At 46.4% G+C, this 19,032-nt stretch overlaps 1 protein-coding gene and 1 long non-coding RNA gene across 3 annotated transcripts in view; one reads left to right on the forward strand and one right to left on the reverse strand.

Moving 5' to 3' along the window:
- The first annotated feature begins 211 nt into the window (after nt 1-211).
- On the forward strand, nt 212-18,340 carry LOC106724481. Its single transcript, XR_001360289.1, has 4 exons — nt 212-225; nt 5,365-5,367; nt 6,358-6,363; nt 18,259-18,340. It is a non-coding gene; the product is annotated as an uncharacterized LOC106724481 (long non-coding RNA).
- Nucleotides 14,198-19,032, reverse strand: part of AFTPH (aftiphilin) — a 65,439-nt gene continuing 60,604 nt past the window's right edge. For both annotated transcript variants that reach the window (XM_005884554.2, XM_005884553.2), the window contains one exon: nt 14,198-15,364. In XM_005884554.2, the coding sequence (XP_005884616.1) occupies nt 15,220-15,364 (145 nt within the window). In that variant the 3' untranslated portion in view covers nt 14,198-15,219. The remainder of the gene's footprint in view (nt 15,365-19,032) is intronic.

Here is a 19,032-nt window from a genome sequence, read left to right on the forward strand (position 1 = left end):
AGGCAGCGGGGGGTGGGCAGTGCCACGCGACGGGGCGAAGGCGCCAGGCGGAGACTGACCTGAAGCCTCCCTCCCCAAATGCCCACCCGACTGGTCCCCACTGCCGGCCCTGGTGCGCGGGGGACCCCCTCCCAGTCCACAGGGTGAGAGGGGGGCTTCCCGTGCGCACACCCTCGCCCCCTCGGACCATCGGCCACAGCGCTGCTCTTCCGCTCGCTGCGCCTGGTGGCCTCGGGTCTCCTTGCGCAGAGCGCGCGGGCTGCAGGGGACGGTCTCTGGGTCCTTCCAGCCCGAGGCGCTGCCATTCTCCACCTGGACGTGTCAGTGGCAGATGGTGGGAGGGGGTCTGCGGGGGGAGTGGAGCCGGGGCGAGGACGCAGGGCGATGAGGAGGTGGAGGAAAGGAAAAGGGGGGCATCCAAGTACCTCTGCCAGACTAGCCCCGCAGTCCTGCCCCCCAAGATGGGGCTGGCAGAGCCTCTAGCGCCCCCAACAGGAAGGCCCCCAGGAGAACCCCCCTCACTTTCTGGAGCCTGGCGTGCCGTCACGTGTTTGCCAGAGGCTGGGGGAAGGAAGGGGAAGGAACGCGCAGGCTGGACTGGAAAATCCAGCTGGGCCAGCGACAGCCCTGGGCTGTCCCTCCCCCTGGAGGCCGAAGCCTGGCGGGCCCTGCCCCCACGTCACATGCCCTGCGGGACCCTGGGGAGCCCGGCCAGGGACTTGGCTGCATTGGGCTGAGAACATTGATCAGAAAGTCGGGGAGCTTTTGGCTTTGAGGCCAAACTCATGTGCTTTCAGGACTGTGTGGAAATGACATTATTGTTAACTTAAATCCATTTTCCTATAGACTTACTCAATGAGATCAAAGACGCCAGCTCTTAATTCATACGCTTGGTGGCAGCTCCCAACACATTGATCCAAAGGACTTCGTGTCCTCCCCCACCCACGCCCGCCCCCTCTGCAGGAAGGCGAAGCTCCCACAGAATGTCAGATGGTTCAGAGACGTATCTAAGGCAGCCTGGTTCCGAGGAGCTTAAAGATGCATGTACATATATAATATATAAACATATAGTGTTATGTTATATGTAAATATATATAGTAATATACATGTTTATATCCGTATACATGCACATGTATTTGGCTCACAGAATCTAGGGAAAGGTTAAATCCTAGTAGGAATGCAGGGATGTGACAGAACTGTCCAAGGGCAGCCCCCAAGCTTAACAACTTGAAGTCCCACCGACACTTTCCTCTAAAAACCTAGAGCCAGGGAATCCTCCGCAAACCACACAGAACATGTGAGAAAGCTCCGCGGAGGCCCAGACTGCTTCCGCTGGCCCTGGGTCCGGGCTCGGTCCTCTCCTGAGCCTGTGGGCCATGTGGGCTTACGTTCTGGTAAGAGCTCCAAGATACAAAGGCCCCGACGGATGAAGCCCACAGGTTCTCAGGCTGGGACCCACCGTCTAGTCCTGCCTGAGAGCTGGGACCAGAATGACGAAGCCGGCCTCCCTAAAGGCCTGTTCAGCACAAGTGTCCAAGGCCACTGTGTGCAGTGGTGCCCTGCACTGCAGCCCCCTGAGTGTCATTGGTGCTGTTGACTCCGTCAGGGCGCCCCCTGGAGTTGTGTAGTGCAAGTGGGTGTGGCCCTGGAGGCATTTCTGTTATTCAGCCCAGTTTCTAGAGACATTAGAAACAGAGCTTCCTGAGGAATGAAAAGACTCCAGGCAATGAGATGGTGACCTGTTTTCTCTGGGGGCCTCGCTACCCTCACCATCACTGCCAGCACAGATGAAAGCCTTACTTCTAGCCCCACCTGCCACATGAACCCCGAGAGCTGGCTCGCAGCAGCAGGGGGCATTCTAACAGTGGACCAAGCACTGGACTTATATTTAGAAACCCCAAGTCTCCATAGCAGAGGAGCCATGTGTCCTTGGTCAAGTGTCGTCCTAAGGATTCGTTTCCTAGGGCTGAGGAGTGACAAACTGCCGCAAACTCCTGGAGGCCAGAAGTCCACCGTCAGGGTGTGAGCGGGGTTGGCTCCTTGAGAGGCGCTGAGGGAATCTGCCCCGTGCCTGTCCCCCAGCCTCAGTGGCTGCTGGCCATCCCGGGGGTCCTGGCTTGCAGACACAAGCGATGGGCCTCCAGTCTCTGCCTCCACCTTCACATCACCTCCCCCTGGGTGTCTCTTCATTACATTTTTTTATGGAAGTGAAATAGGCATAGCATAAAATGTACCATTGGCATCAAGTACATTCACATCCTTCCCTCCTTTGCAAAGACAGTTATCCCTGGATGTAGAGCCCACCCTAATCCAGGATGGTCTCGTTTTGAGATCCTTATCTTAATTTCATATGCAAAGACCCCCCCCCCCCAAATGAGGTCATATTTACAGGTTCTGGGGAGACTTATTTTTTGAGGGGGTCATTAGTCAACCTAGCATCAGGTTGTTATGGGGTGGGGCCACAACATTAGTAACAAAGAAACAGAATTTCCAGACGATGGGGCCCAGAAATCAGGATCTTAAAGATTCCCAGGTGATTCTAATGTGCAGCCAAGGTTGAGAACCACTGTTCTAAGTGGGATGGGGGCACAGCAGGGGTTTGACACAACTTGGTTGATTCACAGACCCAGGGAGCTGCTGGGTGCTGTCTCCGTGTTTTCCTTTCATACTTTGTGGTGGTGGTGGTGGTGGTAATGCCGGGGGAGGGGGAAGGCAGTGTCACCAACTTCATGGGGAAACTGATGCAAGCTACAGAGCTTCTCCCCAGAAAGGTGCTCGGAAGCAAATATTCACAGTATGTTGCACAGAGTTTCAGGGGATCCTTGGACCCCCTGAGGGCCAGGGCGAGAAGCCCCTCTTTAGATAACACACTCTCCCGCTGGTTGGTTTTACTCCAACCGAACAAAAGCTAGCCTTGCTCCTTCACTCATCAGTGGGCGTGGGCGGTGCGGCTTCCACCCTGGCTCCCAGGCCCCGTGCTACCTTCCCCAGGCCCCCTGGCTCAGTGCCCACTGTAAGCCACAGCCCTTGGCTAGGAGTTGAATACAGCACCTGTTCGGCATTTGAGGGCTTAAAAAAAAAAGAAGGGAAAAACACAACAGACTCAAGTTTTAAAAAAATCAGACAGAGGGATCATCCTTCCTGCCAAACATCGTAAGTCACAGGACTCTTATTTGCTGAGTGGGACTAAATGGTATTTATGACCAAGAGGCCCTGGACTCACCCTGAGCTGAGTGATCCAGGAGTTACCCAAACTCTGGTGGCAGGGGTGACTGTGGGCTGGGAGATCAGATAGCTTGCAGGGGAGGTTTTATTGTTTTTATTCATGGATGATGTGATTTCTCCCCCCAGCATTTAACGTTAAGCATAGTTTCAGAATTTTAGTATATGTTTCTGGGAAGATGATAACCCAAACAACATCTGTTTACTTGACGTCAATTATGTTCTTGGAATTGGCCTACTTGCTGTGGGGCTCATTCATTCATTCATTCATTCATTCATCTATCCATTGTTTATTAGGTGCCTTCTCTATATGAGAAGCTGTTCTAGGCACTGGGGACACAGCAGTGAACAGGCAACAAAGGTCTTTGTCCTAATGAAGTCTTGGCAGGAGAGACGGCTAACACAACATAAACAAAACATATATGTCAGGTGGTAATGTGTGCTGAGGAGAAAAACACAGCAGGCAGGGGCTAGAGAGGGCTGGGCCTGTACAGGAAAGGCTTCTTTGAGCAGAGGCCTGAAGGAGTGAGGGAGGGAGCCATGCAGGGGCCTGGGGAAGGTCCAGAGAGGAAGGAGGGTCGACCACCAAGTGGTCAATCCTGGTTGATAACCTGCAGGGCCAGTTCCCACAGCTGGGGATGTCAAGGTTGCTGGATGAGCCCAGCCTCTGCCGGAGCCTATGGTCCTCCCTGGCTGTGTTCTTGGGTCTTCGTGTCATGTGTAGAGGACTCTTTCTTCCTCTCCCTTCCCCCCTCCCTATTCTACCTATGCTTTGAGGAGCCCCAAATCTTCTGCTGAAAGCTGGATGAAGTTGGAGATATTTGAAGATGTTGACCTTTAGGAAGGTTATACTACTTGCTATAGACAATGTTTGTGTCTCCCAAATTCATATGTTGAAATCCTAACCCCAGAGTGGTGATATTAGGAGATAGGGCCTTTGGGAAGTAATTAGGTCATGATGGTGGAGTTCTCATGTATGGGATTAGTGCCTTATAAGAGACCCCAGAGAGCTCCCTCACCCCTTCTGCCATGTGAGGACACAGTGACAAGACAGCTGCCTATGAACCAGGAAGCAGACTTTCACCAGAACCTAGCCAAGCTAGTGCCTTGATCTTGAACTTCCCAGGCTCCACCGCAGTGAGAAATAAATTTCTATTGCTTATAAGCCATCCAATCTATGTTATTTTTGTTAAAGCAGCCTGAAGGGACTAAGGCCTATTAGAAGAAATATAGGGGATAGAGGGACAAGCTAAAGGACACCAGCAAGAAACAATCAGATAAATCCAGAAAGTGGGACATTCTACAAGACAACTGGCCTGGTCTCTTAAAAAAAAAATGAGGTGGGAGAGACCAAGATGGCGGCATAGGTAAACACCGCAGACTGCTGCCGCAAACAACCACTTCAAAAATACAACTAAAAGACGGAACGGACATCACCCAGAACCGCAGGAAGGCTGGCTGAGGAGAGACTCTTCAACTAGAAGGAAAAATAACAGCACACCGAGGCTCAGAGGAGGCGCAGTGTGGAAAAAACTCAGGTGCGGAGGTGCGCGCGCAAAGCGGGCTGGTGGCTGAGAGCGCGGTTGTCGTTTTCGGTCAGGGGGGAGTCTCAGACTCTGAGCTCCAGATACGGGCGAATCGCTGGGGACTCGGACCCAAACGGGAGAAGCGGGAGTGTCTGGCATCAGTTGGAAGGCAGCTTTCCCTCCGAGGTTTGCAGCGGTTCCGGGGGTTCTGAGAAGCAGAGCCTCTGGGAACGGGACTGAGAGGGGCCATAACCGCTCCCTCCGCCCGCCCGCCCTGTTGAGCCCGCCCCGCCCAAGCCCTGCGCAGAGCCATTTGCCAGATCGCCTCAGGCAAAGGCTAGATTAGCACCTCCCCAGAGGACAGAAGTTTTCCGCGGCAGACACAGCTGATTCACACAGCCAGTCGGCCTGGTGGTCAAATCCCTCTAGTATTAACTACAACAATCAAGGCTCAACTAGAACAAGACTGCGCACAAAGACCACTAGGGGGTGCACCAAGAAAGCATAAAAAATGCGGAGACAAAAAAACATGACAGAAATGGAGGATATAGAGCTAAAAATCGCAATTTTGAGGGCTTGCAAAAATGTGCTAGAAGCTGTCAATAAACTTGAGGAGAGAGTCACGAAAACTAATGAGACCCTCGATGCTATGATAAAGAACCAACTAGAAATTAAGCATACACGGACTGAAATAAAGAATATTATACAGACACCCAATAGCAGACCAGAGGAGCGCAAGAATCAAGTCAAAGATTTGAAATGCGAAGAAGCAAAAAACACCCAACCGGAAAAGCAAAATGAAAAAAGAATCCGAAAATACGAAGATAGTGTAAGGAGCCTCTGGGACAGCTTCAAGCGTACCAACATCAGAATAATAGGGGTGCCAGAAGATGAGAGACAGCAAGATATTGAAAACCTATTTGAAGAAATAATGGCAGAAAACTTCCCCCACCTGGTGAAAGAAATGGACTTACAGGTCCAAGAAGCGCAGAGAACCCCAAACAAAAGGAATCCAAAGAGGACCACACCAAGACACATCATAATTAAAATGCCAAGAGCAAAAGACAAAGAGAGAATCTTAAAAGCAGCAAGAGAAAGAGACTCAATTACCTACAAGGGAATACCCATACGACTGTCAGCTGATTTCTCAACAGAAACTTGGCAGGCCAGAAGGGAATGGCAAGAAATATTCAAAGTGCTGAATACCAAGAACCTACAACCAAGAATACTTTATCCAGCAAAGCTATCATTCAGAATTGAAGGTCAGATAAAGAGCTTCACAGATAAGGAAAAGCTAAAGGAGTTCATCACCACTAAACCAGTATTATACGAAATGCTGAAAGGTATCCTTTAAGAAGAGGAAGAAGAAAAAGGTAAAGATACAAATTGTGAACAACAAACATGCATCTATCAACAAGTGAATCTAAGAACCAAGTGAATAAATAATCTGATGTACAGAATGAACTGGTGATTATAATGAATCAGGGACATAGAAAGGGAATGGACTGACTATTCTTGGGGGGGAAAGGGGAATGGGAGATGCGGGAAGAAACTGGACAAAAATCGTGCACCTATGGATGAGGACAGTGGGTGGGGAGTGAGGGCGGAGGGTGGGGTGGGAACTGGGAGGAGGATAAAGGGAATTTTAAAAATAAAAAAAAAATGAGGCAATGAAAAATAAAAGGATGGGAGAACTGTTCTAGATTAAAAGGAATATATAACCAGATGGGATGCATATTCCTTTAGCAGACCCTGGTTAGAACAGGCAACCTATAAAAGACATTTTAGGGACATTTAGGGGATTTTAATAGACTGGATTTCGAATGCTGTTCAGAAATTATTGTTAATTTCTTAGGTGTGATAACAGGGTTAGCAGAAGAATATCCCTTAATTTTGGATATGATGTTGGTGTGTGTGTTTGGGGGGCGGTGGGAGGCAGTGACATAATTTATTCTGAGATTGTTCAGCAGAGTAAATAAGCAAGTAAATACAATCTAAGATCTCTAAGTTTCAGCTTGGTTCCAGGGAGGAAAATGAGATGCCCCAAAGAATACGACTCACCTTCCTGTGCTCTGCCAGGCCCAGGTGCTTGACAAACCCCAGGGTATGGGCTTTCTGTGTGATCAGGGATGGAATGTGCACCAGCACCTGGCACCTAGTAGGTGTTTAATTGAAGTTGAAGGAATGAATGGACAGTCTTTGTGGGGTTCATCTCCTAGGATGGGCTCTGGCTGAATACTCCCGCCCAACACATTTCCGTCCCACCCACCCTTCAAGCCACCACAGAACAATTGAAAACTTGGGTCCATCACGAGACACGGGTGGGGTGTCAGCCAGGGTCACCTTTAAGGACTTGCCTAGGAAGGTCTGAGGTCTCCCCGAGTCCCCTCAGCATCTCCCTGTGGCTGGGCCTTGGAACTCAGCTACTTCCGTAGCCTCTTGGTTTAAGGCAAAAGTAGGTTGTTCAAAGTCCCTCAATCATGAACAGCTGGCCTGCTGGTCCCTAATTATTTCACTAAATTGGGTGCTGCATGTTTAACAGCCTGTACCCTAAAAGGCTCCAAGGCAGGCACCCAATAAGAACTTAGTGATAATAATAATAAAAATAGCTAACATTTATTGAGCAGTATTTCCAAGTGTCATGCTAAGTGTTTAACACAAGTTACCTCTTTAATTCTCCTAAGTAGTTGTATCCCTTGGGGCATCTCATTCTCCTCCCTTGAACCAAGCTGAAACTTAGATATCTTAGATTTTATTTATTTACTTGCTTACTTTGCTGAACAATCTCAGAATAAATTATGTCCACCCACACATACCAACATCATATCCAAAATTAAGGGATATTCTTCGGCTAACCCTATTATCACACCTAAGAAATTGGTTTGTTTTTTAAAAATATGTTTTTATTGATTTCAGAGAGGAAGGGAGAGGGAGAGAGAGAGAAACATCAATAATGAGAGAGAATCATTGATTGGCTGCCTCCTGCATGCCCCACACTGGGGATCGAGCTTAAAACCCGGGCATGTACCCTGACCGGGAATTGAACTGTGACCTCCTGGTTCATAGGTTCATGCTCAACCACTGAGCCATGCCGGCTGGGAAATTATGGTATTTTTTTACTTGAATTCCTATCCCCATTTTACAGCCCGGTTCACAGTGTCACAGTTAGGAAGTGGCAGTGCCAGGACTCAAACTCTGTCACCTCATTCCTGCTTCTCTTCCCAGAGCGATGGTCCGGCCAGATCTTCTGTGGCCTCAGAGGCTCAGGGGTCCTTTGTGCTGGGGCCAGTGAGCACTTGAGGACAGCCACATGGGAAAGCCACCAGGGCGCTAACGCTGCAACTCCGGGAGGGTCTATTGCTCCCTACCAGGCTCCATGAAGACATGATTATCTACAACAAGAGCACACGTCCCTTTCTCTCACAGCCTTCGGAAGCACACCAAAGACAATGACAACCTGTGTCATCTTGTATGGAAGTGCCTGGGAGGACCCTTTCCCCAGAGGTCAGCCCGGGAGGTACAGACCAGGGTGCAGACACACCCCTTCAGCTGGGAAATGGCTTTCTTGTCAGTCATTGGGGAAAGGGCTTCCTGGCGGGTTCCCCCAGCACCTGAGCTGGGACAGGCCACCCTTTCTTGTCCGTGCTCCTTTCCCTACAACCTCCAGGTTGGTGGAGGCTGGTGTTAGATAAACACCTGTTGTCCCGGGTGGGCTGTGCCCAGATTTCCCACCCCCGACTGCATCCTTTCAACAGGTATCTGGTGACCAGCCCATGAGCGCGCCAGCCTGCTTCGCAGATGTTAGGTTCCAGCCACAAAACCAAAAAAAAAAAAACCCCGGGCTGGGAAAGAGGAGTCCAGATTTCACTGCAAATGAAGCTTCCCAGAGCTGCTGACTAAGGATTTTTCTTTCCAAACATCTGAAACAGCAAACAGATTGTAAATTAAGAGGGAGTTACAAGATAGTAGCTGAAGGGAGACAGGCCTCCCGGTGTTCTGGGTTCTAGCTGTGGCCTCCCTGACAGGACCTGGGCAGCCGGGAAAGGCGATTAAACCGGAGGGGGGAGAGGGGGCCGGGGTGGAACAGGGGTGCTGCCGGGGCGTAGCAGGTCACTGGCGAAGAGCACAGGCCTCTTCTTTGAGCCAAGGGAGCGCAGTTCATTCTGACGGGAGGGGGAACACTGGTCTGTGTCAATCTCTTGAGCCCCTGAATGAATGAATCCCACCCAGATCAAAGTTCAGGCTCCCAAGGCAACGCAGCAAAAATAAAGTGAAACAAAGCGAGAACCCACTTCAGCAACACTCCCCTTGACCGGAGCATTGAGTGAGGAGCTGGGCGGTCCTTGGGCCACACTTCTCTCGTCCCACTGAGTCAAAATAGTCATTTCAGTCAAATGTCTCCAGCCAGCCGAGGCTTGACTTTATAATGAAAGAGAGCCTCTAGTGTGGTGATAATCCTGCTGGATTTGGGGTCCCAGGATGGGGTGTCTAGGCCCAGAACCTCACGGTTAGGAGTCACCTCCCCTACCATGCCTGCAGCAACTCCAGCCCCAACATGCTAGTCCTGCTTTGTCTAACAGAAAAAAGGGGGTGGGGTAAATGGGATGGTGAAAGCTGGCAGATGGCCAGGCAGGTTTCAACATGGAGCATGGCTTCAGGTGCCCTTGCCATGTCACTCGAGTTTAATGACTACCAGTGTGACATTTCTTTTCAGGAATATCAAGCTTTGTCTGAGGTCCTAAACGTGTGGTTTATCTGTGCCTCTCTGAGCCACACTCAGACCTTTCTCAGGTGCCAAGAGGTGCTTGGGTTTGTTCAGAGCTTGCAGAATTGAACTGGTGATTGATAGTATCCTATATAATAAAAGGCTAACATGCAAATCGACTGAACGGCAGAATGACCAGTTGCTATAATGCGCACTGACCACCAGGGGCAGACACTCAACACAGGAGCTGTCCCCTGGTGGTCAGTGTGCTCTCACAGGGGGAGCACCACTCAGCCAGAAGCCGGGCTCTGGCTGAGCACAGTGGCGGTGGCAGGAGCCTCTCCCGCCTCCGCGGCAGCGCTAAGATGTCTGACTGATGGCTTAGGCCCACTCCCCGTGGACATCCCCTGAGGGCTTCTGGACTGTAAGAGGAAGCAGGCTGGGCTGAGGGATCACCCTCTCTTCCCCCCCCCCACCCCCCCGAGTGTACAGATTTCATGCACCAGGCCTCTAGTAGGGTATATTTTGGAAAAGTTCAGATGGGGCTTGAGATGGGGACGCTAAGATGTCTGACTGATGGCTTAGGCCCGCTCCCCGTGGACATCCCCTGAGGGCTTCTGGACTGTAAGAGGAAGCAGGCTGGGCTGAGGGATCACCCTCTCTTCCCCCCCCCCACCCCCCCGAGTGTACAGATTTCATGCACCAGGCCTCTAGTAGGGTATATTTTGGAAAAGTTCAGATGGGGCTTGAGATGGGGTTCTCAGTATCTTTTGGCAAAGGCAAAGCCCAGATTTAGGAAGGATCCCTGTCCAGTTCCGGTTCCCAGGGTCTCCTGCTTAAACTGGGTGAGGAAGCAAACACTCCTTGACACTGTGCCAGGGACCAGGGGACAAACATGACCCAGAAGCTGACCCAGGAGCCTGAAGCCAAAGCCGGAGGGAGAGAGATGAGCAAATTGGTCATCATAAAGCAAGAGGACAGGTGCTGCAACACCCCTGGCCACACTGAGAGGCTGACACTCTGCTCTGGTTGAGCGTTCAGTCCCTGGCATCAGAAAGACCCGGGGCTCAGGCTCTTCTGCTTCTCAGCTGAGGGCCCTGGGGGAAGTTACAGAATGCTGCATGTCTTGGTTTTCTCACCAGACAATGGAGGCACGTTCAGTTCAGGCACCTCTCAGGGTTACTGGGAGGATTCGGAGAGAGGAGGCCGAGTGCAGAGCCCGTGTCTGGCAGTCTTGTGAAATTCAGGGGCCATACGAGGTCCCTAAAAATATTCAGGCAAAGGCTAACCGACCACCATTCCAGAGGAGATTCAGGAGAGTGTAAATGAAAAGGCCAAGAGTCAGGAAAACTGGCTCAGGTCCTGCCTCTGGCTACAGATGCGTAATGTTGTGCAAGTCAGTTTTCTTGTCCAGCCTTCACTCTCCAGCTCTCAGAATTTTATCATCATTGGCTTTGAACTTTTGCTAGCAATGGAACCCACCCTTTCATCAAATGAGATCTTCTGCAATCCCTCCTTCCAGTTTATCAGCCCAAGGTGTTACTGCTGGACACCCTTTCACTGCAGGACACGGGAGCAGGGCTCCTGGGAGTGGTTTGCAAAGCACTGGGCCAGCCAATGTTCCAGCCCTACCTTAGTTTTCAATTCTATAGACTTAAACCCCTCATTTATACATGAGGGATGGGAGACTTAAAAAAGGGATTATCCAAGATCTTATAGCTGCTTCTTGGCAATTATATTTAGAACACACAACTCCTAGTCCCCTTCCACCCCACCAGGCTGCTCCCTACTTCCACCCATGATTTGTCTTAGCATTTGCTCCCCCAAAGGCCCCAGTGCTGGCCTCTATAGATCCTCACCCCGCCCCCCACCCCAGAAAAGCACCAGGAACATGACAGATCCAGTCTGAAGCATTGCTGTAGCTTGAGACAACTCGTTTCTCTGTATGTTCCTTTACTCAATGAGATGCTGTTTGTATGGGCTGAGAGGTGAAAAACAGGTATGGCCCAGACTTAGGGTTGTCCTACAAACTCTGTTCTCTCCTTTTTCCTTACTACTAGACACCTTCTTGAACTGCAACTCAGAATAAATGTATGTCCCAGTCTTTTTAGCAGTTACATATGGTGCCACAACTGAACTCTGGCCAATAGAATGTAATTGGACATCATGCTTGCACTTTACGGAAACTGTCCTTAACGGGAGGAGAATACCCTTCACCCATAGTGACTGTAGGCATGGTGGTTGTACCAACAGCCACCTGGGACCATAAGGTACAAACCACGTGTTGAGAACAGTGGAACAGGACAGTAAGAGCTTTTCTCTGATGGTCTTATGAAGCCTCTTTACCAGTCCCAGACTGTTTCCTTCTGTTCTACAGGCAAGAGAAATAAGCTTCTATTGTTGAAGCCACCATTACTATTTTTCATCAACTCTGTCATTGATTGTAAGATAGCATTATTTTATACATCACTAAGAAAAAGAAACCACTGCCAAATAAATGGATACCCTATCCAATTGTATGATACATTCCAACTTCAAAGTTCAAATGTGACACAAGTATGAGTCTTACTACATGAGACGCAGCATTTTGGGTTTTTGTTACAGCTAAGACTAATCCTGATTGAAGAAACACGAGGGAACAGAAAGATGACAAGTTCTAAAGGACATGATAATCATGTAGAGGGAAAAACAAGTTTCTGTATAAAAGAATGACTCAAAAATAGTAGTGACTGGCCTCTGTGGCTCAATGGTTTGAGTGTTGACCCATGAACCAGGGCACATGCCCGGGTTGTGGGCTCGATCCCCAATAGGGAGCGTGCAGGAGGCAGCCTATCAATGATTCTCTCATCATTGGTATTTCTATCCCTCTCTCTTCCTCTCTGAAATCAATAAAAACATATTTAAAAAATAATAGTGACACATGGCTCAACCTAGAAAAGTTTCCCCTATACTTCCCAGTCTGGCTTGGACTGACTGGGGAATTATGTATGGCTATTTGGATTTGGCCATCCAGTGAGACTAGGAGATGAGTGAGCTGGTTTTAAGCTGATTGCTAAACCAGCCTCCACTATGTGTGATTCGGCTGTTAGGGCTGCTGACTCTTTAGTTTCTTCTCCCCAATTCTGCAGGGTCCTCCTGGTTGACTTCGAGAAAGACAAATGGACAGCTGATGACCAGGACAAGCTTGCATCAGACAGACTCTCCCTGGGCTGAGATCATAGGACGCTCAAGGCTCTTCCTGCAGCAGCCATTGCTACTGCTTTCTGGGGCGATTGGAGTCCTGGTCTAATGCAAAAAAGAGCTGAGCAGACTACAGCCCTGGCTTTCACCTGACAATCCAATATTAATGTTATCTGTTGTGATTAAAACATCCAGAGCCAATATGATTAACAACAGGGAAACCTTCCTTATCTAAAAGTGGTTGTAAAATGAAACATCCATTCTCTGAGTCATAAAGCAGGATTCCTTTTATGAGGACGGTCCACTTGACCATTTTAAAATAATGCAATAACTTGTTATTCTCAGTGCTTCTTCCTTATTTTAAGAATATATTTTTATTGATTTCAGAAAGGGAGAGGAAGAGAGATAGAAACATCAATGACGAGAATCACTGACCGGCTGCCTCCTCCATGCCCCCTATTGGGGATCGAGCATGCAACCCAGGCATGTGCCCTTGACCGGAATTGAACCTGGGACCCTTCAGTCCACAGGCCGACACTCTATCCACTGAGCCAAACTAGCTAGGGCAGTGCTCCTTTCTTTGAGTGTCTTAAATTTACCAGGGTTCCCAAGGCCTTCACAATTTTGCTGACTCTATCATTTATTGACTATCTACTCATGCTACAAGTGTTTTACATTTATTATTTAATACATCAACCTCACAGGTTGGTGGTGTCATTCCATTTTAAAAGATAATTAGGGCTCAGAGTTGATTAACTTCCTCAGGATAACACAGCTAAGGCTCTAAACTTAGGTTGGCGAAGGCTGCCATTACAATTGAGTTTTGCAATGTACTGTAGAAGCAACCTTTTACATGCGAAGTTCTGCTCAGAGTATCTTATTCTTCCATTCAGAAGATCACGGGGCACTGAAGACTTGTGATTATTCTGAGGAAAAGCCTTCTCTAAAAGGAAAAAAAAGTTGGGGAAGTGACTGGGAGATAAGCATGGTCACTCCAGGCCGTATTTAAACGACACTCAGGCAACTGTCCCAATGGCCTGTGTAATAACCTGGCAACACAGGAATCTCTGTCACTGATGGAGGTGCAGAGGGGTTCCACTGAGGCATTCTATAGCAGATGTGAGGGGCTGGGCTTTGGGGCTGCTGACTGCCTATTTCTAATGAAATGTGTCATGTGAGTTTTGGGGGAAGCAATATTTAATAATATTTTACAATCACTTTATAGAAATTTTCTGCTCACCTTAATTTCATGCCTATATTTTCTTGGAAATAAAAAAATTCCCTACAAATTTTTCCTTCACCTTGCCAATTCGGATGAAGATACATCATAATGAATCATGGGAATTTCTTTTATGATCTCGTGTTCTACATAAAAAACAGCCCAGCTACTAAAATGACTGATCCAGTTCTTATGGGCCAGATTTGAATTCTTCCTGGTTTCAACAAAGTGGAAGCCCTACCAAATGGTTTCCTCTGAACTGAAGTACATTAACACAGAGTAACACTTCACATCCAAACTTATTACATTTTCCCCAGATACCAAAGGACAAAGACACCAGGCTAATTTCTTTTAAATTATTTTATTTTTGTGTAAGCTAAAAGGAAATTTACACACTGAAATCTCCAAAGACCTTGGGCATGCACATTACCCTTGTTAGAGGTTCTTCTTTCTACATCTCTCTCTTTTTTTTTCCATAGGAATTTCCCCAAACATTTAAAACCCATAGTTTTTACTGTATATACAGCCTAAACCATAGCAATCTATGATTATGTCATTTACACTGTGCAAAATCCTCAAAAAATAGTGGTATGATAGAACGAAAAAAAATCAGTAACAAGTAAATTTCATGGTAAGACATTCATATAATTTGGTCCTTCTCCAAACCAAACTGATTTAAAACAGACACACAATCTCTTTAAACCCCTGCAATCAAGTTCTGACAATGATCCATACCCTTAACAAAGGAGCAATCGATGAAGTACCTTGCAAAAGGTAAAACAGCAATATGCCAGATTGAAAAGATTAAAAAAGAGCACAACAATTTTAACAAAAGCCAGATCTAAAACAAATCCACCACACACACACACACACACACACACACACACACACACACACACACACACAAATTTAACAATGACTTTGGAGCTTATATATGATAGTAAAAGTAATTCAACATATGATATGAAAAATTAATAGGACATTCAATACAATCTGAAAAGACTGAAGGGGATTTCACAGACAGTGGAGATTTGAGTTTTTAATTTTCTTTTTTTTTTATTTCAAAAGTTTTGTAAGAAGGACACCACCAGTGTATTTCACAAAGACATAAATGTATACACCCCAGCAACACAAAAAGAATAAATCTTCAAAAATGTTCACCCCCGATTATTTACATTTTTTCTAATATAAATTTAGGACTTCAGTATGTAAATAAATATACATTACTATGTATACCTTTCTAGTGTGGCTTACCAACAAATCAGCTGAACGTGAATTTTTTTTAATTACAGCAGGTATGCTTTTGATGGTAGGGGAGGGATGGAGAGAAGGAAAAGCCATTGAAACTGTCCACTTCCTATCTGCTATCAGTCTGCTTTCTCCTGGGAGCTCGTGGAAGGTGTTAACGTGGCTGGGAACATCAACACCTTGGCATGCATGAACGTTAAGTCAGGAAGGCCAGCGATCACCTTGATGGCTTCTTCACTCAGGTGCTCTTCTCTTTTCGGTTTCCTATTGACAAATGCAAAAAAGGAAGTGTGTTAATGTGACTGCTGTGGGCCAAATGGGGGAACACCCACTCTCACGGTGGTCAGTTAGCAATCTACGTGGACTTGAGCACCTTTATCTCTGCTGGTTCCTGAACCTCATGACACTCTTGTGTTGTGTGCTTCCTATGCCAGATGCCAAGTCTCTTATGAAGTTGCATGCCTTACTTACGTATGTTCATCATAGCTGGGCATGTACATACGGATATTCACATGTACCGTGTATAGCTCACAGCTTTACTTTTAAGGCTAGGAGCACCTACCCAGGAATATTTTCAGAATGCTACTAAGCAGAAATATAATCCAGAAACCCTAATAACACTTCGCCCAACTGGATTTCCCCCTGCTCCCAGTGAAACTACCAAAACTACCTCAGCATAAAACAAAACATGTTTGGCACAAGACCTTGTAAGTCATTTTAACCTTAGGCGCTCTTCATCCCTGAAGGGGAATTCCAGGAGAGAAAGCCCTCAGTTCACAAACACCGGGCCTCAGCCCCAATGGGATGCAGGCAGAGGGTCCAAATGCAGCAGCACCAGTGCCGGCTGCTGACACTAAGGATGTACATAGGCAGGAGGGGTTGGGAACAGGGGAAATCTTGAAATCCTGTGCGTTCTCTAGATGAAATACATTTTACTACAATGGCCCCAGGTGCTAGAAATGTGCAGTTTGGTGCCTACCACATATATGAAGAACTCTGGGTGACGCATGTCTTCCCAGCAGGTGAGCCACAGAAAATGCCAACAAAACCTCAAATGTGGCACAAATTGAGCACATGATTGTAATCCAACCTTTATTTTTTTTCCAGGAAATTAAATATATTGAAAGAATAGTTATAGTGATAAAAATATTGATGTTAAACCAAAGTTCATTTAAAATCATTTACTCTAAAAAGCCTGACCTCTTTTATGATAAAGGATAGTTGGTACTCTATTAGGTGTGACACAAGTTATTCCTGCCACCTACTATACATATTTTCTTTGTTCTAGGGATGGGCAGCAGAAAGTCAGGAGATAATGCAAGAAAGAGATGCAGACCTTTATTTTATTCCTACATTTTTCTATTGTTACCATTTTTAAATTCAGGCTGAAATCAAATCAAACGTCAGACTTTTAGGACCAAAGTTAAAGTTGTTCAATGGGACGCAAGGGTCACCTTTAGGCACATTGAAACTATCAGCAGATCAACCAATACTGAACTGAGTTCTAGGGTTTCTCAGCAGAATTTTTTCTGATAAAAATCTACATTTCATTGTACTTAAATGGTGACAAAACTATTAGGTGGATGTTTAATGGGGAACCAATACCTGCATAATTCTGAAGTAAAAGCAGATTGTTCTTTTTTTAGTTTAAAAGTGAAAAAACAAAGTATAAAATGGAAAAGGTTAGCCTCTCACTAATAGTCAATCTTAGCATCACCAACGATGGAGTCACTCAGACGTTATGTGTCTTCTGATGTGACACAACACCTATGATGCATTCTAGGCAAAGGTTTACCTGTCTTCATCAAACCTCCAGATATAATTTCCAGTTTACAGTAAAGAAGGGGAATCAAGGAACATATTAAATACTACTAGGACACAGACAAATCCAGAGGTTGGGATGTACTTGGGCATAACTAGATTGATCATTTTAACAAGCTAATGTTATAAAATGAAAAGCAAAAGGAATCAAGGGTAGCTATGCTGGGTTAAAAGGGACTTAAGAGCCATAATAGCTAGGTACAATAGCATTAGATTGAATATTGGTTTGGACAAAGCAGAGAGAAAGGACATTGTCAGAGAAATTTGAATATAGCCTGAGTATTAGATGAAATGAAAGTTTTTTTGAAATTGACAGATGGAGATCACTGATTGCAAGAGTAGATTTAATTCAGTATGGACTATAAAAATCTCATTTTTGATTAAAATAACACAAGTATGTGCATATTTACATAGAAAAAATCTGAAAGAATTTGCTCTAAGAAGTTATAGTGATCTGAGTGGTAAGAATGTGGTAATTTAAATTTTTTGTTGGCTTGTATTTTCTAACTTTCTACAACATATCCTACTGCTTTGCAATGATAAAAGGTTACTAACAACAGTAACAAAATTGTACCTCAATGGACTTCCTCATTTGTGGAGTACAATTGGGGTATGGGAAAGGAAGAACCTTCTACCCAAGGAATACTTGGTAAACATTATTCTAGTGTTTCTACAAATTGCCTTATTTCAGAGGCACTACTTGGAGGCAATATGAAGCTGTATTTAAAAATAAGAAAAAGTTTTCTTTGTGCATTTATCTGTAGTCACTGCACATTGATGTGATCTAGTTTTCTTAAAATATAAGGAAGAACATGCTTGTGGAGAATTTGAAAATAAAAAGTTATATCATGACCGTTTCTCAAATCAAAGGCAGTGACCTAATTTTCATTTATAGTGTCTCCAGTTAAGATTTATCCTTTTTGTCAAGGAAATACAATTAAGAGTCCAGAAATAAACCTATACATTTATGGCAAATTGATTTTCAACAAGGGTGCCAAGACCATTCTATGGGGATGAGGGGAAAGAACAGTCTTTTTAACAAACAGTGCTTGTACAACCGGATATCCACAGGCAAAAGAACAAAGTTGGACTCCTATCTCACATCATATTAAAAAATTAACTCAAAATGAATCAAAGAGCTAAATGTAAGAGTTGAAACTATAAAACTTCTTAGAAGAAAACCTAGAATGTTCCTGACCTTGAAGTAGGCATTGGTTTCTTAGATAGGACACCTAAAGCACAAGCAACAAAAGATAAATTGTATTCATAAAAACTAAGAGACTTTTGTTAATTCTCTTCAATGAGGTGGCCAAGCAGCCTCCCCAGCAGACGCAGAGATGCAGATCTTTGTGAAGACCCTGACTGGCAAGACCAGCACCCTTGAGGTCGAGCCCAGTGATACCACTGAGAATGTCAACGCTAAAATGCAAGAAAAGGAGGGCATCCCGCCTGACCAGCAGTGTCTGATTTTTTTGTGGCAAATAGCTGGAGATGGCCCCACTCTCTCAGACTACAATATTCAGAGAGTCCACCCTGTACTTGGTACTTCATCTGCGGGGTGGCATCAAGGAGCCCTCCCTCCACCAGCTTGCCCAGAAGTACAACTGCGGTGAGATGATCTGCCACAAGTGTTACGTATGCCAATACCCCTGCCCGCACCCACCATGCTGTCAAATGCTGCAAAAAGTGTGGCCACACCAACAACTTATGCTCCAAGGAGAAGAGTAAATAAGGCCCCTCCACCATCTTCTTGGCCCACAGAGTGGTCTCCCTGCCTGTACCCTGTGGCCCTGGGACCTCGATAAAGTTTCCCTTTTGTTGAGAAAATTAAGAAACTTTCATGTTTCACAGGACACTATCAAGAATGTGAAAAAACAACCTGCAGAATGACAAAATATTTGCAAAACATATACCTGATAAAGGCCCAGTACCCAGAACATGTAAAGAATTCATATATATATATGGGCAATATGCAAATTAGGCCAGGACGCCATAACAGTCACGACCAGCTCAGGAGGAGGGGCCTGGCATGGGCCCAGAGCCTGAGAGAACAACAGACAGGGTGGCCCACGCCCGGCCCCAGAGAGAACAACCCGCGGGGGGGAGCCCGG

This window comes from Myotis brandtii, unplaced genomic scaffold, assembly GCF_000412655.1.
Source record: "Myotis brandtii unplaced genomic scaffold, ASM41265v1 scaffold84, whole genome shotgun sequence".
Classification (NCBI taxonomy): domain Eukaryota; kingdom Metazoa; phylum Chordata; class Mammalia; order Chiroptera; family Vespertilionidae; genus Myotis; species Myotis brandtii.